At 40.7% G+C, this 25,435-nt stretch overlaps 1 protein-coding gene across 1 annotated transcript; it reads left to right on the top strand.

The window, feature by feature from the left end:
* The first annotated feature begins 12,612 nt into the window (after positions 1 to 12,612).
* Positions 12,613 to 13,101, top strand: LOC141594803 (uncharacterized). Its single transcript, XM_074414793.1, has one exon. The coding sequence runs from the start codon at positions 12,613 to 12,615 to the stop codon at positions 13,099 to 13,101; it is 489 nt and encodes a 162-aa protein (XP_074270894.1).
* The last annotated feature ends 12,334 nt before the right edge of the window (positions 13,102 to 25,435 follow it).

Here is a 25,435-nt window from a genome sequence, read left to right as displayed (position 1 = left end):
GCATAAGACCGCATTCGTCACCCAATGGGGAACCTATTGCTATACCGTAATGCCGTTTGGATTAATCAACGCCGGAGCTACATACCAACGCACCGCAACTACACTCCTACATGACATGATGCACAAAGAAGTTGAGGTATACATAGATGACATGATCGTCAAATCCAAAGAAAGAGATGGGCATATTGCGAACCTTCGCAAGTTCTTCGTAAGGCTACGGAAGTACAACATGAGGCTCAATCCTCAGAAATGCACATTTGGGGTGACATCTGGCAAACTCCTGGCATACGTGGTTAGTCAAAGAGGAATAGAAATAGATCCTTCTAAAATCAAAGCTCTGATCGAAATGCCACAACCCCAAACAGAAAAAGAAGTCAGAGGATTCCTGGGAAAAGTACAATACATAAGTCGATTCATATCGAAACTCACGTTGATTTGCGAGCCTATCTTCAAGAAACTCAAGAAAACAGACCACACCATGTGGGATGATGATTGTCAAAAGGCATTCGACCGAATCAAAGAGATATTGGCTAAACCACCAGTACTCATGCCGCCACAACGAGATCAACCTCTTGGTTTATATCTCACAGTAACCGAAACCGCCATGGGTGCTATGCTGGCTCAAACCGTAGGAAGCGAAGAAAGAGCTATTTACTATCTAAGTAAGAAGTTCTTGGAATATGAGTGCAAATACTCACAACTCGAAAAGACATGCCTCGCTCTTGTGTGGGCAACAAAGAAGCTACGTCATTACATGCTTAGCTACTCCGTCAAGATATACTCTAAAATGGATCCAGTCAAATACCTCTTCGAGAAACCCGTCCTTAACGGACGTCTGGCAAGATGGACTCTAATGCTCTCAGAATTCGACCTCAAATATGTGCCACTGAAAGTCATAAAAGGTCGCGCCGTCGCCGAATTCTTCGCAGAAAATCCTATCAACGACGCACAAACCATAGATACTTGGTCATTTCCCGACGAGGATATACTTCAAACAGATGTAGACTCCTGGGATCTATACTTTGATGGAGCATCAAACTTAAGAGGATTCGGAATAGGAGTGTTGCTCATTTCTCCTGAAGGTGAGCATACGCCAATTGCTGTCAAACTCGACTTCGAGGTGACAAACAACGCTGCAGAGTATGAAGCTTGTCTCATCGGACTACAAGCGGCAGTAAGCTTAGGAATCAAAAACCTCCGAGTACATGGGGATTCATCACTGATTATCAACCAAGTTACAGGATCTTGGAAAATCCGAAGTGAAAGCCTTGCACCCTATCAAGCTAGGATAGACCAAGTCGCTCAATTCTTTGATCACGTAACCTACTTACACCTACCTCGGGAGGAAAATTAATTTCCAGACGCTCTTGCGAAACTTGCATCTTTGATAAATATGCCAGATCACATGATGGACATGCCTTTGTGCATCGAACGACGGTCAGAGCCGGCTTATGTCCACCAAATCACCGATGAAGAGGAAATCGCGCAGGAACCCTGGTTCCAAGCAATCTTGAACTTTAAGCTCAATGGTACCTATCCGCCGGATATGGACAAGAGGGGACAACGTGCTATACGCCTATTAGCTTCCCAATACATTCTGATGCAAGGAGAATTATACAAAAGAACACCTCTTGGTGTAGTCCTACGTTGCCTCGATCATTCACAGGCACGAAAGGTGATGGAAGAAGTCCATGACGGAGAATGCGGTCCTCACATGAGTGGGCCTATGATGGCAAAGAAAATCACACGTTTGGGATATTATTGGACTACAATGGAATCCGATTGTATCAAATACGTAAGACATTGCCACAATTGTCAAATCTTCGGGAATGTGCAACATGTCCCTCCTTCATTGCTCTATACGATGATATCTCCTTGGCCATTTTCTGCATGGTGAATTGACATAATCGGAAAGATAACCCCAGCCGGAACAGGAGGTCACTGTTTCATCCTAGTGGCAATTGACTATTTCACCAAATGGGTAGAAGCGGCTTCCTACACTGGTCTTACGGCTAAGAATGTGGCAAAATTCATACAAAGCAACATCATCTGTCGATATGGTTGCCCACATGAGATCATTAGCGATAATGGGTCACATTTCCAAGCTGAAACCGAGCAATTGCTAGCCAAATATAAGATTAAGCATCACCACTCTTGGCCCTACAGACCACAGACTAACGGCGCGGTAGAGGCAGCAAACAAAAATGTTGTCACAATTCTCAAGAAAATGACCGACAACTACAGAGATTGGCCAAGCAAAATACCCTTTGCCTTATGGGGGTATCGTACATCTGTCAGGACGCCCACTGGGGCTACTCCTTTCTATTTGACCTACGGCATGGAAGCCGTACAACCAGTCGAACTAGAAATACTATCCTTGCGTATTCTACTCGAAAGCCAAATCCCTGAAGCCGATTGGAAGAGGGATAGATATGAAGAACTCATCCTCCTGGATGAACGTCGGCTGCGCGCCTTGCATAATGTCCAAACATATCATGCACGTATCAAACGAGCTTTCAACAAAAGGGTTAGGCCAAGAAACATCAAAGAAGGAGACTTAGTACTCAAATCGGTTAGAGCTCTTTTACCTGTCGACCCAAGAGGAAAATTCAAACCTAATTGGGCCGGACCATATCTAGTCAAATCCATACTCCCAGGGGGTGCGGTTAGAATCACAGACCTAGATGGGAATGAGTTTTCCAACCCCACAAACCTTGACCAATTGAAGCGATACTATGCCTAGAATAGGACCAAACACGCGCCTCGTGTAAACCCATGTGTCGCTCTTGTGGCACTAAATAAACGGCCCCTGGCCAAACCGAAATAAGTTAACGTCACTGTGCTCTTGCATTTTGACAAGATTGTCATCCTCATATCATCAAATAAACTAAATTCGCACCTTGAGAACAAGCAAAAGCTCATGCTTATTTTCTATGTTCATTAAAAGCTCTTGCTTCGAACAATTATTCTTTTACATTTACTCGAACTACGCGCAAGGGTTTGATTTCGCTTTTCAAAAGTGAATACGTAGGCAATCCTTCACAGGATTCAACCCATTATATCTGAAATGTAAATAGAAGGACATTTGCATGGCATTTGAAATTCGACAAGAATAATAAAAGAAAATCACAACGGTTTCATAACCATTTAACCTTTTTTATTCCATTTGGTTTTCTAATAATAATAGTACGTTACATAATAAAATAGAATAGGCTAGGATTCTAAAAATCCCTCCTTTTTATTACAACGACAATAATAATCAAATAATAAAATAAAGACTTGGGCTATTCTTCCATCTTTCCTTTGCCCTTGTCATTCTTGACATACTTCTTGTCACGACCTCGAGCTGGGCGCTCTTGCACCACTTCAGACCTAATCACCAACGGTCTTTCTCGAGGCCTGACTCTTCCACTCTTGCCAATCACCATTTCTGCAACAGGAGTAGTCTTTGATTTCTTTGAAGGACGAATGACCTGAAGCCCGACTTCTTCTTCTCCCTCTGTCAGATGCTTCTCCTTCTCTTTCTCTCCCTCGCGCACCTTGTAGTCGACAGGTTCGCGTTTCCTTAGTCTCTCACGCTCTTCCGGAGTCGCAGCCTTTTTCCACCTCAAATAGGAATCTGGCACCCATAAAGCATTGGCGGAGAAGTTCAAGAACCACATGTTTCTTTGGGCCCATTTAATAGCCCACTCTCTTCGGCTCTCGGTAGTAAGCACCAAAGCAGTCTGCGGGACAGTATCAAGCCTCGGGATCGTCTGCTTCAGCCCAACTTGCCTCATCAATCTTTCCGGGAAAATGCATACCATGAACTCCAATCCCGGAATGCGCACGGACCTAGTGGGATCCAAAGAAGACACTCCAGTAACAGACTTGAGGTGCCACCACGGTACGACCCACCTAATTAACGGGTCATCATCACTCTTCAGCTTATTCTTCCAATAATCGCAGACCCGGGTGAAGTCCACCATGTATAACCGCGTCCTCATCGCAATCATACGGGAATGATAGGAAAGTGCATGAACTGGGGGCTCGATCAATCGGAGCCGTTCCATAAGCCAAACCTACCAAAAGCAGGTATTAGACACCAATAAAAAAAAAACGAACAAAAAAAAAAGAAAAAAGAAAAAAAAAAGAGAAAGAAAAGGTGTCTTTTACCTGTAGGATGACGGGACTCCCCAAAACCGGCAGATCGCGGTTGGATTTCCTATTATCCAAACCCAAGATAATCTCTCCTAAGCATAAGCAAGCTGGGCTCCTGCGCAGCTCCATTTGCTCGATAAGGCACAAAAGACGAGGATCACCTCTCAAGTCTTCATCAACATGTCCCTGGAAGACATACACATGCAACAAACAAAAGCCAAATGCTCTCCTCCTAGCAACATGAGAGACGGTAGGGTCGGCCCTGTTGATGAATCGATCAATAAAGTCCAACATTCTCACACCTTTCGGGGTAACTAGACGATCCACCTCAAGTCTGGTCAGTCCAAGCAAGTCTCTGAATTTGCTCTTATACCCTTGTGAAGTGGAAGGAATGGCAGGTAAATGTTCGGGGTCCCACCCACCAATAGCAACTGTTTCTTCAGGAAATGGGCAAATATCACCTCCTGGGAAAGCGAAAACATGATAATTCGGGTCCCAATAGTCAAGGCAAGCATCCAAGAATGGTTTTACAATTTTAATGAGTTTCAAACTCAATAAGGACCCAAGGTTATAAGCACCCATGTCATGCTTCTCCATATTCGAAAATTCATTGGTCCATTCCTTCAAGCGGATCTCCAAAGTATTCATGATGATAATTTTCTCTTGAAAATGTTGGGAATTTTATGTGAATAGACGAAGAAAAGACGGAAGATTTATGTGAATTAAAAATCCATCGACGCTTCTATTTATACTAATTGCTGTTTCCAAAAATCCGTCAGAACGGACTGTAGGAACAGCGCAAAGACTGCGCGCCTCTTCAAAAGGATGCAGCTCATGCTGCGCCTCTTCCCCAGTCTCACTTCTGTGATTTCCGTGTTGGATCTTTCCTAATTCTATAACGCATGATTTCCTATTCCTGCGAGGTTTTATTTTGGTAAATACGGGAATATTACCATGTTTCGAATTTCCTAAATCCGCGGGCACGCATTCCGAGACGACATCGACATTTCGCCATTTCTCCACACGTGCACATTTTCATTTCAGGAAATAAAATACATTTTCATTTTAGGAAATAAATTCCATTTTTCCATTTTTTTCATTTTTTTTTAGGAAATAAGTTTCATTTATATATTATTTTCATTTCTCCATTTCTACACTTATAGATTTCTCTTTTCTCTTTTTTTAAGGGGGTAACCCTCCCTACCGTCCGGTCATTTCCGGCAAAATTTTCGCATTTTCGTGTTCTTTCGAGTCTCATTTTGCGCTAGTTAAGGCCACATGTGTATAAAATGTATGTTTTGCGTGATTTCCATGTAAATTTCGGCAGCATGACGGCGTAAACCGTTATCTACCAAACCTGTTCAAAAACTAACCTGCAGATACAAGCAACACAACCCAGCAGCAAAGGCACTCAGGCCGTCGTATATACACCAAATGAAGAAAATGTACAAGCAAACTGGGGGCTTGCGCCCCAAACAAAGTCCAAAAATGTTCAAATCAGATGCTCAAATGTACAAGTCTACAAAACTACACAAAACTACTGCTGGGCACCCTCCAACTCAGCAACCCTCGCCGTAAGAGCGGCAATCTCGGCATCCCGAAACTCGAGCTCCCTCAACAAGCGAGTTGTCTCCTCCCGAGACTGGGTCAACTCTCGCTCCGACTCGCGGCCAGCCTGTAAACAGAAGTAAATTGGCTCATGTCAATCAATTCAAGCAAAAAACTGGAAAATCAGAAAAAAAAAAAAAAAATCAAAAGAAATCAAATGAGGTTCATACCTGTCGACCTCGACCATCGACGAGTGCCTCGATGGCGGTAGCTCGTAGCCGGTTGGCCACCCTCCATAGTGCCACGAACCGAGACGGTGCGACCTACATTTCAAAAGAAATTCTCAGTAAAGTGAACAAGTTCAATCAAATGTGTTCTTACACAAAAGGTATATAAGCCGGGGGCTCACCCTCCGAATCAGATGCTGCCAGTCGTCTAGGCCAGCATTCGTCACCGCTACGTCAAAGTCACGCAGCTCGGAGATAGTCGTCCTCCCGGTCGCGTCGGTGTACTCAAGGGTCTCAGGGTACACTGGGGGCTCGATGCCCGCCGCCTCGACCTCCTGCAAAGACAAATAGCTCTCACTAATCGATGATCTTACGTCGTGAAATCAAAATCAAGGAAAAGTAAAAAATACTCACCACTACTGGCCAGTACGCCAACCTCCCGTAAAGGAACGCCGAGTAGTCCTCGCCAGGGAGAAGAAGGTCGTCGCCACTGGCGCCAGCCAGGTCCGCCTCCCTCTCAGCCTCGGTAGGCTCCCTGAACATCATCCTCGGAGGATCAACGGGAACCGTCAACGCGTCTCGAGAGCACTGACGAGCCAAACGCTCGCCCAGATACCACACAGGATCCATCGACGTCCACAACAGCAGCCGACTCGGGCTCCTAGGTCGAAGGACCTCAGCAACAAAAGGAGGCGCTCCAACGTACTCCGCCCAAGGTCTGGGCACCCACTGCGACAAGATAAGGCAAGGATCATTCCTATGATCAATTAAAAGACAATATAAGAAGCAAGTGAATATAGATGGGATACTCACGCTGCTCAGCTGAAGGGCGCTCACGTCCCGCCGGTAGACATTGTGAGAAGAACGCTTGCTCTTCGTCCGGCACATCACCCAATCCCTCACCGCGGGATAGGCCTTCTCCAGCGGCTCCGTCCTCTTCGGCGCGAGACTCGGGAAGTAGGAGTACACCCACGCCTGTAAAGCAGAATAATCAATGACGATCTTTCGTGATTCGATAAAGGAAAGAATTTACTATTGGTCCAAAGAAGGAAGGTTCATACCTCCAACAGTAGTCCAGGTCCGACAGCACTAGGAGAAGTCCCCTTCTCCATCAACTCCGGACGAACCATGGCCCTCATGAAGCGGATGAGGACCGCAAAACCAAAAGTGACCCGGTCCCAACGCCCTAGGGAACTCGGGTCGAAAAGAAAGGGAAGAAGCTTCGTCGACGGCCTCTCGCCCTTGTCTCCGAGGTAAATCGAAGACAAAAACCACCACGACCACGACGAGCCCTGCGCTCACCAGACAAGGAGGAGGAGCCGTCTCCCTCCCATCGATCGTCACCAACGCCGGGGTCTTCCCCGCAAAGTAGTCTCGAACGTAAGTCTGGGTACCAAACCCGAAGATCGCAACAGACCTTCGGCGACAAGTTCCGGCCGATCAACCTCCTCGCCTCGGCCGAGTCCGCCCTCATGGCGCCTCCGGCCACACCATCTCCTCGGTCCCGCACGGCACGGAAATCATGCCGTAGTCCTCCAAAGGGACTCCCACCTCACCGAAAGCGGGTGAAACGTGGAAGTCGTATCCCAGAATCGGTCCAAAAAAGCACGGACCAGGCTAAGGTTAGTCCGCAACTTCCTCTTCACGATATCCCTCCAGACCTGAACCAGAGGACCGAACGCCCCACGCTCGATCATGGCCCTCTCCTCCGCCGACAGCCGCTCGTAGTGCTCCATCGCTGTCGTGTAACCCGAGAACGACCTGATGTTCCCGGCCTCCTATTATGATTTGGAAACAAAGCTATCTTTTGTTTTGAATGAAATATGAAAGAAATTTGGACAAAAAGAATGAAAGAGGATGGATAATGAGTAGTGAATTCCTATTTACCAGACTCTTCACCGTCCTGTAAGACAGGTGACCCTCGGCAGCCCACACCAGGTGCCTACTCTCCCAGGTCTCGGCCCACGCAGGAGCTCCCCTCAGCTAATGACCTCCTCGCCCAACGTTGGCTCGTCTCGGGATCTCCTCCTCCTCGACCCTCCTCCTCGTGAAACTCGGCGACCATCACCGCGGTGGTGAAGGCTCACGCTAAAGCCTCCTCAACAGTAGTGGCGTCTATCTCCATGGGAGTCCTCCCAGAAGTAGAAGCATCATCACCTGCAACATTAAAGTAAATTCGGGCCGCGTCACATGACGACAAGCCTTTGTTAAGGAGTTTTCGAGCCTTCAAAGCCCTGGAAACACCCCTTTCCGGCCATCTTTGGCCACATTCCCACCAACCCAATCACTCATGTGATAAATTGGGTTAAGTCAAGTCCAAGTCAAAGCCTAGTTCCGGACTCGAATCGAAAATTCGGCAGCATTTCGTTATAACGGCGATTATGCCCTAAAAGGTGTCCTGAAAAAGTTGTTACAAACCGAAATTCCGAGATGGTAGAAAGTTTACCCATCATTCAAGGATTCCAAATATCAAATTTCATCGCAAATGGGCAATCCTAAGGCTACTTTCGAAGCAATTTACGGTTTAGTTGTAAAACCGTCTCAAATTTCACTCAAGGGCTCAAAACTCGACGAAAATTCAAGACAAATACATGGTTATGTTCCTAACATTGCCTACTATCCGTTTCTAACATCAATTTGGCATGGCAAATCCATTTGGGGGAAAAGACCCAAATTTTCGATCAAAAGGGTCGAAAACCCTAGATTTCGCGGCTCAAAATTCAACAAATATAGATGATTAATGCAAGATTGGAACACATACCTCGATTAGTCATATTTCAAGCAAGCTTTTGGATCAAACCTCGACGGAAATGGTGAAGATTTGAGAGAGAAATTGCAAGAATTTTGTTGCGAAATAATGAAATACAATCCTTCTGATTTCGCGTTTTTACGCAGAAAAAGCCAAATTGGGGAAAAGACGCGGCGGTCTTTGCGCCTCTTCCAAGAGACGCGCTCTTCTGCGCCTCTTCCTCACGTTCCCTCCATACGAATTTTCAAAAATTCGTTATGAGTTCGTTATTTGTGGGCCCATCTTTGGTGCGCCTCTTCCTCGACGCTGTTATATTCTTTTGGTCCGTTTCGATGATTTATCTTTCGTTCCGGCCCGCATTTTATCCGGCGCAAAGCGATTTTTGCGATTGCTCAAATCCTTTTATCCGGCGCAGAAGATATTTTGCAAAGATTGCTCATATCATTTTATCCAAATATGAGTAGTATTTTGCGGTATTGCTCAATTCATTTTATCCGTGCATAGTATTTTGCGATCTTGCTCAATTCTTTTATCCAGGCAGCGCGGTAGTATTTTGCGATCGCTCACTCGAGATTTCTCCCACGACGATCAAGATGTTCCTAGTCGTCAACATATTCCCCGATAAGAGTTCGCTTGAGACCGACGCAAGCGATTCAACCTCAAGTTTTGCCGAGTCGCTTGAGACCGACGCAGCGGATCCCCCGCAGTTCTACCGACGTCCTGCTGCTTTCAATATTTCTTGTTTCCCCGCGAAGTTCGTTTAAGTCTCAGGTATGATCTCTTCTTATGGCTGGCGAGCTTCCTTACGTAGTCTAATGGACTTTAAACGACCCTCCCCGATAGTCGACAGACTCTAAAATGTTCCCGACGACAGGTCCTTGGTTCAGACCCCTTGAACCGCCTCGCGTCGCCATAGTCGTCAGGTTGTAATCTTCGATTGACGTGATGGCTATACTTTGACTTTCGCCTTGTCCAAGCCTCAGTCAAAGTGGGGGCTCTGTAGACACCTCATTTCTGCACCTCCCACAAACCACCCAGTGATGATTGGGCCGCATGTTTGATCCGCAGAACTATTTGTGACAGTTCGTAAGATTATCGTCAAGTGATTGCTCAAATATTAATGTCGACCTCTTAGTTGTCATCTACGTCCTGATACGGTCGTTTTGGCAGTAATTAGAGTACATTCGGAGTCCGGGTCAAAAACCGTCTCCATTTTCTGATAACTGATAAATCCCGAGTCGGAATGTTCTGGAATGTTCCGGATATTTCTATTCCATATTTTACAAGTTTTATCTTTTGGCAAATAATATCCCGTAATATTCATGATAAATATTAAGGAAGATCGAATTATTTCCGTCCTACCATAACTCAAACACGGAAATCTTTCTTCAGCAGGAGGAAACCTCCTGGGAAAGGACGCAGCGAGTCTTTGCGCCTCTTCCAAGAGACGCAAGATAGGCTGTTGCGCCTCTTCCCGGGCCCTTTTCTGCATGTTTCTCGTATCTTTTTCATATCTTTCCGAGATTCACTTCCAAAGAGTCTCCGAAACCCTAATTCCTCCACGTGATTAGTATAAATAGGAGCCTTCGTTCCTCATATTTCTCACGCGAGTGTCCGCCCTTCTCTTCTCCCTTTGCATTCTAGACTTTGTTCTTACTAATTGGCGCCTACGTGCTTGAACATTCGACCACGTAAGCTCGGATCCTTCCGGGTACCAGCCTCTCCGTTTGCATGACCGACCAATTTGACCAACTACACAATAATCAATCTAATTAATCAACTTAATCGTTTTCCTCTTACGAGGGCACTCTTTCACTGCATTCGCGTCGAGCATCTCTAATCGATATCTTAGTCCTTCTCGTTTCGTCAACATGTAAGTCTGAGGGTGTATAATCCTTATTTATTTATTGTATTTATTTATTGTATAATCCATTGTAAGGTTTATGTCGAAAATACCGATTAAAACCGATTTCTAAAACCCTTTGTTAAAACCTGTTTTCGCGGATTTCCAGTAGATAACCATCGAGAAAGGACGCAGCAATCGCTGCTGCGCCTCTTGAAGGAGCGCGATTCTGCTGCGCCTCTTCGTGAGGCTGCCGCAGTTCCTGCTTCCTTTCTTCTTCGTTTGTCCTCTGTAATTCGTATTCAAAATCTTTCTTTTGCTTGTTCGCTTATTAATTCTTCGTCATAATCATCAATAATCACATGTATATTTGTTATTCATCATTCATTAACATGTTTAATTCATCTTTAATCCGACTTAAATCCCTTATAATTAATATTTGCGGGTTTTCGTCATTAAATTCAAACCCGGATTTTAGAGATTCAATTTGTTCATATTGAGTCTCTGGAATTCGTCATTGATACATTCTAACCTGTCTTTTATCGTGTTCATTGTTTAATTCATCATCAATTCATCATGTTTAACCTAATTAATTAGTTTAGTTTGTTTATAATTCACTAATTAATCATTCATTCATTCAATAATTCATTTAATTCCATCTCATCCATGTTTTATTGCTTTCATGACCCATTCATATGTTAAGTAACCTGCTAATCACTTTCATCCGAGTAAATATTATCAATCAACCATTAAAATCATCAATCGACATTAACGGCTCGCAAATACGGCTTCACAGCCAGAACTGAGCCAAGAACAGACGCAGCGTCTGCTGCGCCTGTTCCTGGCTGAGTTCTGTCCATGAACTCCGTTTCTGCCTTGACGTAGTTTAACTAGTTTACATATTAACTAACTAATATCCGTATTATCGCTAATTCCTGTTCGTTTATTTCGTTAATAATTTTTTATCCATTTATTTCTTTTTCTCAAATTGTCCGTTTTAAAGGTATTTTCGACATAAATCGCCTATTCCAATGTAATTATTGTAATTTTCTTTATTGCAAATTTCTATCATTGTAATCTTTATTGTTTTGTTTCATTTGTATGTTTTCACATGTAAATTGAACATTAAATCCAACTCCGACTAAATTGTATGCCTAATTAATTGTCCACCGACTTAGTTAATTCTCACATGCTAGGATTAAAACTTGGATGTTGCATTGCATGCATATAACCGACAATATATCGAGTACGAATAACTTCCCTAATCATTAGTAGAGGCCGCTATCGAGGCGGGCGGGATTAGGTGTTCGATCAAAAGAGCTTCCTAATACGTACCCTCACCCCTTACTCCAGATCTCCGTGAGCACCCGTGTTCATTGGCATCCACGAGAGTCATTCTAGACATAGAATGCTAAGGGTAACGATTGCTTAGTGTTCATGTCATTACTTTATGTCTTGACATGACATGAGGTATTCGAACGGTTCCAATTTCCCATAAAAATTGGTGGCGACTCTATACAAAATGCAAACGCTTGTTTTCGACCTTCTCACCAAGCGCCCCCGTGGGCGGCCCGCTGTCCACACTCATTCAATATAAATAGTTCAAACACAAGTATGAATACTATTTTTTTTTTCAAAAACAATGTTCTATTTTATGTGTGCGAATAAAATAGGTACAAAACTCGATAATTTTACGCGCATAAATAGTTCTTACCCTTTGAACACAAAATCTCATTGAAGACGGATACTATCCATCACAAGCTGAAGATGGATAGTGTCCCCTCTCACAATAATAGAATCTTCTACCTAAGGCAACAAAGTGTCGTTGACAAGAAGAGCCAAATCAAAGCTCCAAGGAGCCGTTGCACAAATATATGAATCATAGCCAAATGATTCTTTTCCTTATTTAGCTCATAGACAAACTTATTTTACTCACCATTATATTGTATAAATAGAAAAAAGATGGAAAAGCTGAAAACATAACATTGAAAGAATAATAATATCCTAAAAGTTATACGCTTATCAATTCTAATATGGTATCAGGTTAGGTTTTATTAAATCTGCCTCTTTCTTCTTCTTGAATACAAAATTGATCTCTTGCAGCCATGTCAGGCCAAATTGTTCCAAATGAAAACGTTACCAATCAAACTTATTCTGTCATACAAGTCGAGAATCCGAGTACCAATATTACTCTGGTTCTCTTCAATGGATCAAATTCTGATGAATGGTCACACTCCTTTCTCTTGGCTATTTTAGCCAAAGGAAAAGACGGTTACATTGACGGGTCCGTTCCGAAACCCGCAGAAACTGCCGCCACTTTCAAGCAATGGCGATCTACTAATGCCCTCGTAACAGCTTGGATTTTTAATTCTATTGAACCCACCCTTCGCAATCAAATCACGTCTCGTCCTGAGGCTAAACTACTCTGGCAAGACATCAAAAATCGCTTTTGCCAGGGGAACGACCCACAGATCTATCAACTTCAGGCGGACCTTGTTGCTTGCCGTCAAGGCCCCTCCGAATCCCTGTTGTCCTACTATGGTCGTGTGGTGAAGCTTTGGGATGACATAATGACTCTTGATCCCCTCCCATAATGCTCATGTGATCCTTGTGGCTGTGATTGAGTTACTCTGATGGATGCACGGCGCGAGAAACGGCGGACAAGGGACTTCCTGATTGGCCTCGACGCCAAATTCGATAATATTAGATCGCATATTCTCGGTATCAATCCCTTACCCAATCTTAATTTAATTTATAATCGTCTTTCACAAGACGAAAGTCTTCGATCTATGTCTCTGCTTTCAAACACTTCAACCCCTTATATAATGGCACATGCTGCTCGTGCCCCTTATCAAGCTCCCCGCCCTTCCGGTGGGATTCATGATTCTCGTAGTACCAAAAAACTCTACTGAATCGACTAGACCATACCGTATTGCTTGCAAACACCCTGGCAGTCTTTACAAGGTTTGTTACTGTGTCACGGGTAAATTCCCCGAATGGTGGGGAGATCGACCTCGTGACCGTATTTATGTTGACGATTCCGACCCCAATAATATCATCATCACCTATGAAGGGCGTAATAAAGCCCCTGCTGACCGCTCAAAACAGAGCCATTGTAACGCCCCGTTACATACTTATCATGCTCGATTTGAATGTCGAGATCAGAAAATAATTCTTACAAGCCCTTCAGGTCACCGTGTGTCTTATCAAATGGTTAAAAGACAAACCGGTACTAAACTAATTTCTGCTATGAAGTTTTTCAATGCGATGAAAAAGGGTCATCAAGCTTTCTTGTGTATGGTGACTTCTTCTGATTCTTCCTCTCTGCCTCTTAAAGAGAACATTCCTGTAGTATGTGAATTTCCCGATGTTTTTCCTGATGAGCTACCGGGAATTCCTCCCGAAAGGGAAGTCGAATTTGCTATTGATCTTATTCCTGGTACAAATACTATTGCTAAAGCTCCTTATAGGTCGGCACCGTCTGAAATGAAAGAGTCAAGACTCACCGGATGATTTGATTGCCAAAGGTTTTATTCAACCTAGCTTTTCACCTTGGGGTGCTCCTGTTCTCTTTGTAAGAAAGAAGGATGGATCTATGCGATTATGCATAGATTATCGTGAACTTAACCGAGTTACTATCAAGAATAAATATCCTCTTCCTAGAATTGATGATCTTTTCGACCAACTTCGAGGTGCTTCTACTTTTTCTAAAATTGATCTTCGTTCGGGCTATCATCAAATTCCAGTCCGAGAAGTATTCCTAAACGCCTTCGATACGAGATATGGTCATTTCGAGTTTACGGTGATGCCATTCGGTTTGACCAATGCTCCAGCAATATTCATGGATCAGATGAATCGTACTTTTAGAGAACACCTCGACAAATGCGTTGTAGTGTTCATTGATGACATCTTGATCTATTCTAAATTTGAAGAAGAACATGTCCAACACCTTCGTGTTATTTTAGAGATTTTGCGCCGTGAAAAATGGTATGCCAAATTCTCTAAATGTGAGTTCTGGTTACCTAAAGTGACTTTCCTTGGGCATGTCATTTCAAAAGAGGGTGTTATGGTAGATCCAGCCAAAATTGAAGCTGTTGTTGATTGGAAAAGTCCAACCAATGTTTCTGAAATCCGTAGTTTCCTTGGCTTGGCGGGTTACTATCGGCGATTTGTGAAGGATTTTTCAAAGATTGCTAGGCCGATGACTCGATTCTTTGAAGAAAGAGTCTAAGTTTGTGTGGTCTGAAGAGTGTGAAAATGCCTTCCAGGAATTGAAAAAGAGGTTGACTACCGCTCCGGTGTTGACCTTACCTGAAGAAGGAGTGGACTTTGATGTTTAGTGTGATGCTTCTAAGCATGGTATAGGTTGTGTCTTGATGCAAAAGAGGAAAGTCATTGCTTATGCCTCTCGACAGCTTAGAGTTCATGAAGTTAACTACCGACTCATGATCTTGAATTAGCTGCGGTGGTGCATGCTTTGAAGATTTGGAGACACTACCTCATTGGAGTCCATTGCAACATCTACACCGACCACAAGAGCCTGAAATATCTCTTTACCCAAAAAGAGCTGAACATGAGACAAAGAAGATGGTTAGAATTGGTGAATGACTATGATGCCAATCTAATTTATCACGAAGGAAAAGCTAATGTGGTGGCTGATGCTCTTAGCAGAAAATCCTGTCATTCTTTGAATTCTTTTCGGGACTTACCTCCTGAACTTGCTTTAGAACTTCAAAAATTGGGAGTAAGCCTTGTAAAAAAGGGCTCTCATCATCTTGATGCCATGTCAGCTGAACCTGACTTCCACCGTGAGATCCGTACTTGCCTTCCTAATGATCCTACTTTCATATCCATTCGAGCTAAAATTCAACTTGGGCAAGCTAAGGATTGTAAGATTGATGATGATGGGTATCTTCGTTATCATAGTAGAATCTATGTTCCGAGTGCAGCTGATTTGAGAAAAAGATTTCTTGATGAAGCACACCTTTCTCCTTACTCCATTCATCCGGGAGGTACCAAAATGTACAAAGATTTGAGATTGCAATTCTGGTGGCCTAGGATGAAGATTGAAGTTATGGAGTATGTCAGTAAATGCCTCACCTGCCAGAAAGTAAAGATAGAACATCAAAAGCCCGGGGGTTTGCTTCAACCCTTGGATGTTCCTCTTTGGAAATGGGAGTCTATATCCATGGATTTTGTAATGGCTTTACCCAGGACTTCCACTGGGAAGAATGCTGTTTGGGTGGTTGTGGACCGATTGACTAAGTGTGCTCAGTTTATTCCCATTAGAGAGACCTGGGGTTTAGAAGTTCTAGCTGGTGCCTATGTGAATGAAGTAGTACGCTATCATGGGGTTCCTAAAGATATAGTTTCAAATCGAGACCCTCGATTTTGTTCTCGTTCGGATCGCATTACGAGAGCCTTAGGTAGTAAACTATTGATGAGCACTGCTTTTCACGCCGCCACTGATGTTCAAACTGAGAGAACAATTCAAACCTTAGAGGATCTTCTTCGTGCCTGTGCTTTAGATTTCCAAACTTCTTGGGAGAAATGTTTACCTCTGGTTGAGTTCTCTTATAACAACAGCTATCAAGCCTCCATTAAAATGGCACCATATGAAGCTCTGTATGGTAGAAAATGCCGTACTCCTGTCTGTTGGGATCAAACCCAAAATGTTCCAATGTTAGGACCTGATTTGGTGACCGAGTCCATTGAACAAGTTAAGCTCATTCGGGAGCGGATGAAGGCCGCTCAGGACCGTCAAAAATCTTATGATGATGTCCGTCGTCGACCACTTTCCTTTGAGGTTGATGATCAAGTATTCCTTAAAGTGTCACCTATGAAAGGGGTGAAACGGTTTGGCGTTAAAGGGAAGCTGAGCCCTAAGTATATTGGACCTTTTCAGGTGATTGAAAAGATTGGTCCAGCTGCTTACCGTTTAGAATTGCCCCCAAATCTGAGCAAGGTTCATAATGTCTTCCATGTTTCTCAGTTGAGGAAGTACATTAGTGACCCTAGCCATATCATCCAAGAAGAGATTCTTGAATTGGAGCCTAACTTGGTGGTTGAAGAAAGGCCAATTCGGATTCTTGAAAAAGCTAATAAGCAACTTAGGAGCAAAGTTGTGCCTCTAGTCCGTATTCTTTGGCGTTGTGGAAATGTCGAAGAAGAGACTTGGGAAACTGAAGCTTCTATGTTAGCTAAATATCCTGAATTATTCTCGTAAGGTATTCCTTTTCTTACTCTTTTTCCGAGCTACTAAACCATATTTAATCATAATTAGTAAGATATTGTTCTTATTATAGAATTTTAAACTAAAAGTTTGAAAATGCTTTTATGATTTTCAATGGTTTTAACATTAGTGAATGTTGAATCTCGTTGTTGGTGACGTCCCAATAATTGGTTTTCTCATTTATTGGTGTAGAAATATTTTTATATCTTGATATGAATATGGATGTTCTTGTCTGATCAACAAGAGTATCACAGTTTCATTGAAAAGATACCTATATTTTCTTATAACTAAAATTTCTCCTTCTAAGTTTCGAGGACGAAACTTTTTAAAAGGAGGGATGATTGTAACGCCCCGTAATTTCGGACCGTTAATATATTTCGAAAATAATTTATTAATCAAATAAAATTTGATATTTAAGTATTTAAAGTAAAAATAATTCAAAGAAATATAATTTTATTATATTTTGAAGAAAAGTATTTATTTTGATAGTTTCGAAATGTTTAAAAATAGTTTAAACCGTGTAAAACTTTTTATTTCGAAATAAGGGCGTGTCGGGGGGAAAATGACAATTCTTTTGAACGTTGGGTAAACGATTTTGGAAATGGGTCGTATGAATACTCAATTTTCTTGTAATCTCGTGTTTAAAAACTTTGGTCTTGTCGGAATTTGCATTTGACCTACGGTTTTAATTATTATCGAAACGAGTCAAAACCGACTCGAAAAATCCCGACTCAAACCCGACTCCCTCCTTTCCTTTCTCCCTTTCCCGCGGACCAACCCCCCTTCCCCTTCATTTTTCTGATTTTTCTATTCTATCATCTTCTATCATATTCTAAAAACACCATTAACATAAAACTTAAGCTTTTAAGCCAAAAATCGTCATAATTTCCGCGTTTCTTATCGGTTTTTCACGAAATTTACATTTCCGGAATCCCCTCGTCGAGATCTACAACTTGGTATAATTTAATTTCAGTTTTCTTGAAGTTATTTTAAGACGAATTTTCGGTATTTTCAGTATTTATGTACTTATTATGGTGTTTTTATTGTTTAATTAGGTGAAGATTTGGAAGACGAGTTTGGGGACTCGTATATTGTCGAGGATAGCGGCTAGTTGTTGTTAGGGTTTGGGTTTTGAGGTGCTAATTGCTCTTTTTCTAGCTTAAGGTAACATATTTCGAGTTACTCGACGAAAGATCGTCACATGCTTTGTTGTTTTTGTATGTTTTGTGATTTTTGTTTGAGTAATAATTTTCACATGATTAAATTTGATGCATGCATGTTTAACCCATGTATGTTTGTTAGTTTTAGTTAACAAGTTAGTATTGGGAACGATTAATTATGTTTCAGACGGTCTTATAATGAATAAAAATGGAAAAAAAAGAGGAGTAATGGTGGCGGCGGCCCGGCAAAGACCGCGAGCCACGGCTGGCATCGGGTCGGCCCGTTGCTTGTTTCGCGGTTTTCCATGCATTGTTCGTTTTATTCTCGCCTTCTATTAGCTAGTTTAGTCGATAAAGACATGAGTATTGTCCCGTTCTAATTATGATTTCTGTTCATAATTAGTTAGTTCAGTTGATTAAAATATTCCGAGTAGTGTTTAGGGGTTTAACTTTGTTGTAATGGATTATGGTGTTTATCACAAAATGAAGAATGAAACAAAAGTTAAAAATGGTGGAATCTTTTGTAAATGAGAGTGTCAACTAATATATTAAAGGATAATCAGTGGAATATGCATCTAATTTAGCTTTTGTCACAGTGATAAATAATGTTAGGATAGTTTATAAATTGAAATTGTAATTAATAGGCTCAGAATGAACTTTATAGCAGTAATTGTAATGATTTGATGATTGTGCTTAAAATCGAGCCTTAATCCCTTTGATGATTCGATGTCGATCAATTGAGTGATTGGTCGACCGCAATTTGACCATACTGTCGCAGTAGTGGGGTTGCGGGTAAAAATTCGGTTGGATGAAATTTTAAATGAATTGGATAATCGGCCTTTTTCTTGTTTTAGGCCAATTATTATATCTTTATTCCACATGTGTAGTTAGTTGAATTTAAGTAGCTTCTTATATTGTAGAAACGGCCCTAGATTCCCTAAAGCCTTTAACATGGTTAATATTGTTAGAATTGGAAATTAGTATTGAATACTTATTGAGGATATTGTTGGATTGTTTGCTGAATAGACATTTATATAGCCTTTCACATGATAGAATGTTTGAATTTATGTTGGTAAGTAGGACTCTTTGCCCTCTTATGGTTAAGTGGGTGTCTTACTTGACTTGTGTGGTGAGTCTTGTGTGGTGTGGGCTAAAGTATTCAAGCTGGGACTAGCTGGGACTAGGTCCTAGGTGAGTATTTCGGCCTTCATTATAGATAGGTCTTTATAGTCTTTGACGAGTATATGTTCACTGCTTGATAGCCTTTGTGTTCCTGACTAGTGGATTTATATCCAAGTTGGGGCATGACCTCAGTTACTTATTTTGATATTAAGTGGTCAGCTTAAGTACTAGCCAACCCTTTGGTGGACTCCTTAGGGTACTCACTTTGTTTTAGAAAAATTGTTGGTCTTGGGTGCGGTGGTGTGTATCCGCATGTCTAGGTCTGCGCAGATTTTAGGCTAGGGTTGTGTTGTCTCTTGGCCATGTTTTATTAATATTAACCGCTGAGCCAAGATACCGGTTCGATTACCTTCCCTACCTCGTGGTATAGACTCGAGTTACAAAGTGACTATTGACGGGACTAAGAACTTATGCCTGTCTTTGATATATTGCCCTTTCTTGTTTGATGATTCTATGAATCATAGAAGGTGAGATGCAAGCCGGCTATGGTTGATAGAGTTTGGATTACTACTTGTTATATTTTTCACATGATAGTTTAGTTTGGTCAGTTAGGACTCATATGTTAGAATAATTGATAATTGAATTAGTTATCATATTGTTTACATGTTTTACTACATGTTACATTAATTTTGACGATTCGTGGCTGGGAGGACTCGAAGTTACTCCCCACTGAATTGTGGCTTTCGTGTTTGTATAAAATGCGATTGACAGGTTGTTGATGCTTTGTTGGGGTCACAGACGAGCTAGTGAGCATAAGGAACCTTGGACTTAGTTTGGCTATTCCTATAGTAAACCTTTTAACTTTTGGTTTTGTATATAATTTGAAGGGACATATGTCTCCCTTTTCTATTTTGGGTTGTATCATTATGTATTTTCTTACCTTTAACGGTGTTAAGTAAATTAGATTGTTAGTAATTGCAGGTTTTGGCACCCGCCTATTGGGAATGCTGGAGATGTTGTGATTGGTTTAGAAAATTTTTTGAAATTACAGGTTTTTATATAGTTGGACCAATTACAAACATATCCTACTAGTTTTTCCGTAGAATTTACGCCTTTATTTATCGTTAATTTTAAGGGTGTCACAGCCATTCCCCTACTCCCCCGCGCGCCCATATGGTTGTCGGACCGTCTGTTAATGCAGGACAGGCTTCTTCATCAGCCGGCCCCTCTGTTACTGCACCTACTTTGGATAAAGTTGACCTTAATTCATTGAGTCATACACAACTTGCGGAACTGTCCAAGATGTTGCAGGCGCATCAAGCTAGCTCCGCTCAACCCGCTCACGGTAATGTCTCTAAACCTTCTTGGATTATCGACACATGAGCCTCGCATCATATGTCAGGTTCACTGTCATAGTTTTCTAATATTCGATCTATTCGGCCACAGTCCGTTGGATTACCTAACGGTGATTTTGCTTATGCCACTCGATGTGGTGATATCGTGTTGTCAAAATGCCTGATTTTAAAAGACGTCTTATATGCTGAAAAATTAAATTGTAACCTTATATCCGTCTCAAGTTTACTGTTAGACACATCTCTCACGATACAATTTTCACATCAACTTTGTCTGATACAGGACCGTTCCTCGAAGATTTTGATTGGTGCGGGTGAGCAACGTGAGGGGCTATATTACTTGACGGGTGTGAGTGGTGACACGGTGCAAGCTAATGCTGTGGGATCTCTCAATTCTTCCGAGATTTGGCATAGAAGGTTGGGTCACCCGTCCTCCCATGTGTTTCGTTTTTTACCATTTATCAACACACATTCTAATAATTTTAATTCTCGGACTTGTGAGATTTGCTTACGTGCCAAACAAACGCGCGAACAATTTTCTTTAATTTCAAATAATGCCATTTCAATTTTTGATCTTATTCATTGTGACTTATGGGGAAAATACTCTCCAAATGGATCATGTGGATCCCAATATTTTCTTACAATTGTTGACGATTTTTCTCGCTCTACATGGGTTTACCTTTTACGCAATAAAAGTGATGCGCAACAAACTTTATTAAATTTTTTTGCAATGGTAGAACGTCAATTTAATAAGAAAATCAAAGTGTTACGTAGCGACAATGGGCGAGAATTCACATCTTTAATTAATTTTTTTAACACTCATGGAATTTTATTTCAAACTTCCAAAGTTGGGACTCCCCAACAAAACGGACGGGTAGAACGAAAACATCGCCATATTTTAAATGTTGCCCGTGCCCTTTTATTTCAAGCTAGTTTACCAATATTTTTTTGGGGCGAGTGAGTAATGAGTGCGGTTCACCTCATAAATCGCACTCCTACTCCTCTTCTTCAAGGGAAGACCCCCTACGAAATGCATTTTAACAAACCTCCTCCTATGGAGAATATTCGTGTTTTTGGATGTCTTAGTTACGCTAAAACTTTAAATCGTAACAAAGACAAATTCGCCTCCCGTAGTCAAAAATGTATTTTTATCGAGTACCCCTTTGGTAAGAAAAGATGGCGTCTCTATAACTTAGACACCGGATCTTATTTTGAATCCCGCGACGTTGTCTTTCTTGAAAATGAATTTCCCTATGAAAATTTGAGTCTTCACGAAGACGACCCAACATCGACCTCGTTTTTACGTGACACCCTTACTAATGAGGCTGTTCTAATTACAACCTCACCCTTGGACTCGGCCCAAACCGAGACTCCACACTCATCACAAGGCTCTGGTCATAATGAGGCCCAATCCCCTCCCTCTACAAACAGACCAGAACCCACAACAAAAACATGGGCTCAATTACTCCTCCAGACCCAAATCAAAGCTCCACAAGCCCTGCTATCAATGAAGCCCACAAACAAGGGGCCAAGAAGCAGCAAAATAAAGGCCCTGCCGAGACCACTAGTGACCCAACACCTTCACAAACCGAATTGGGCCGTGGTCACCGTTTAAAAATCCCAAATCTATAAAATATAATTAAAAGGCTACCCTAAAATGACAAATAAACGCCACCTAGACAAAGCCACATAGGATCCAAAAAGCCACCCAGATTAAAATTTAATGTGACGTGACATATTTAAATGTGATGTTGCATATTTTTAATATGACATGGCGAATTAATGTGACATGGATTATCAATTTATTATTATATGACATTAATTTAAATCATTTATCTATAAATGAATTTAATTCACTTATATCTATAATATGAAAGGATATTATCATTATTCTTAAATTAATTTTGTATATTAAATATATTGTCTTCCAAAATTTACATAACCCTTACAAATTTACATCAAATTGCATAATTTATAATTAATATTGACATTTTAGTTGAAATTTTTGTAATAAAACATGTTAATAAATTTCATAATTTATAAATAAAATTGAAATTTTAACTGAATTTTTTGTAATAAAATATGTTAAGGAATTAATTAAACCTCTTCATATTACTAAACACTCACCATTATTAATATTTTCCTATTTAATTCATTGTTTTTAAAATTTTTGTAATAAAACCTGTTAATAAATTAATTAAACCTCTTCATATTACTGAACACCCACCATTATTAACATTTTCCTATTTTTTTTTTTTTAATTAAACATGGTAATAAATTGATTAAAACTCTTCATAATACTTAACACACACCAAATTAATTAAAAGTTTTTCCTATTTAATTAATTTTTATAATATAATATGTTAATAATTTTATTAAAACTCCTTATATTACTCAACACCCATAATTTTTATTAACATTTTGTCCTATTTAATTCATCTCTTGAGGTCCTCGGCAATCAATTATCTAATTTAGAGCTGGTATCATTATATTTAATGCTATGCACCTTAGCTCTCTGAGAGAGCATCTGTAGCTCAGTATCTTTAAGTGCCCAGAGCTCTTTAGAAAGTTCCTTTTCCTGATTGATGAGAAGATCATTAATAGGGTCCTGCCCTGAGCTTTCTAAAACACTGGGAGAGCTCCTCTTTTTTTGTTTTAATCTTCTCTCCAATATTAGCATAGTGTTCAGAATGCAAGTGCCTGAGCACCTTTTTAACAGCTTTAAGCTTGCTCATTAGACGAAACATAGAGTTACCAGTGGGACTATGAGTCCAAGCTTCATCCACCAACTGCATCATGACAATAATTAATCATTTTAATTATGTCATTTCCTTTTCCAATTTAAGTTTTCTCCAACTCCCACCTTTTGATTGTTTTTCTATAAAATTAACTTTACTTTTTTTAAGTGGTTTATGTTTTTTAACCATTATAAGATGACCGTTGATCTCAAAATGGAGATCTTATAATATTTATTTAAATTTGTTATTAAGCGTATATTGTTGTGTAATTTTACTATTATGCTTTCCCGATCAACCTATTTGAATTTGTATTTTTGTATTCATGGTATAATCATCTCTAACATATATTTTTCTTTTTCATTTCATATGAACTATTATCAAGGCGTGTACTAAAAGGAAGCGTACTAAGGAAGCGAAAGTGAACCTTCAGATAAATATTAAATAGTATGGTTTCTAAATTCTAATCCGTATATTTTTAAGTTTATGTGTGTTTTTTTCAAAACCGGAATAGATTATTTTATAGTCTTTAATACTATTTTTATTTTTATATAAGATCGTGGACATAAGTATAACAAGAGCTATCAAATTCTTGAAATAGTAATAAGGAACTTAAAAATTTTTATGAACCTCTTGGAATTCGAATTTAGGGAATATAATTTTTTAGATTATTGAGAAATTAAAATGAAAATTTAATTTGTAATACATGGAGTAGATACCAACCATACCGTTGAATCGTATCTAATATTTTTCTATCGATATAATAAATGTTTTTCGGATGTAAATAATATTTGAAGCATGCACGTGGTGATAAGACTTCAAAGATATTTCTATGGGAGGTCTGGAAATAATTTGGAGATGACTATACTGAGGTATTGAGTTTTCAACCTTATAAGGCGTCATTGAAGATTTTCCATACAGAATTTATTATATACGGATGGTTTCAACTTTTAATATTTAAAAAACTCACTTTATTATATTGCGGAGTAAAACACACGTATATATAATGAGTCGCCTTTGTCATTGCTCCGTTGTCAAGTTTCTCAAAATTAGTAGCTACCACATTGTCACTTGCAGGATTCGATTTAAAAAAATAAACCAAAGTTGTCAAAAAAAATTAAGGTATTAACTAACTAATTTCTATGTATGTCAAGACTATATATTTTTAAATGGATCAACAACTAATTGCTCGAACAAATATTAACAATACGATAAAAATATTAAAACTAAAACAGATAAACCCGTGAATTTCACGGGTCACAAACCTAGTTCTAATTTAAAAGACTTTGTTTGGCCACCCATCCACCCATCAACTCACTTGCTCTCCGCATCATCATCATCCTCAGGTACTAAATTTCCGATTTCTCATTATATTAGCAACGGTAAATTTTCTCCTAATCATCAAATTTTCTTGTCGGCCATGACCAACAATTACGAGCCCAGTTCTTTTAAAGAAGCCGTGCAGTGCAGGTACCCGAATGGCAAGCCACCATGCAACTTGAACTTGACGCACTCCAGAAAAATAACACTTGGACCGTGGAAGATCTTCCCCCCAACAAAAAGGCGATTGGGTGCAAATGGGTCTATAAAATAAAATACAACGCCAACGGGACTATCGAACGATACAAAGCTCGACTAGTTGTCATGGGGAATCGTCAAGTCGAAGGTGTCGACTACAATGAAACATTCGCTCCCACAATGAAACTCGTGACCGTTCGGACTCTCCTTGCCATAGCCGCTGCAAAGAATTGGTCTCTCCATCAAATGGATGTTCACAACGCATTCTTACATGGTGACCTTAACGAAGAAGTATACATGAGACCTCCACCGGGATTTCATAATATTCAAGACGGGAAAGTTTGCAAACTTCAAAAGTCTCTTTATAGACTCCGCCAAGCCCCTAGATGCTGGTATGCTAAACTCGCTTCCGCCTTACTTACATATGGATTTAAGCAAAGCCCCTATGATCACTCTCTGTTCTCCTACACAAACCAAGAAGCCGAAATTCATGCTCTTGTCTACGTCGACGACTTGGTTATTTGTGGGAACATGGACACAAAAATTGCCGAATTCAAGCATTACTTAACCAAGTGTTTCCACATGAAGGACCTCGGGACACTCAAATACTTTCTCGGGCTAGAAATAGCTCGCAACAAAACAGGCATATTTGTCTCCCAAAGTAAATATGCCCTCGACATTTTAACTGAAGCCGGCCTTCTTGGCGCCAAACCCGCAAACATTCCCATGGAACCCAATCATCAACTTGCTTTGTCAACAACTCCGCTTTTACATGACCCCCAACCCTATCGAAGTCTTGTTGGACGATT

Source organism: Silene latifolia, chromosome 8 (assembly GCF_048544455.1).
Source record: "Silene latifolia isolate original U9 population chromosome 8, ASM4854445v1, whole genome shotgun sequence".
NCBI classification, from domain to species: Eukaryota; Viridiplantae; Streptophyta; class Magnoliopsida; order Caryophyllales; family Caryophyllaceae; genus Silene; species Silene latifolia.
Note: the sequence above shows the minus strand (reverse complement) of the source record. Positions and strands in the feature narration are given on the sequence as shown.

Coding starts and splice junctions, on each gene's coding strand:
- LOC141594803 (XM_074414793.1), top strand. CDS start 12,613: ATGTCAGGCCAAATTGTTCCAAATGAAAACGTTACCAATCAAACTTAT.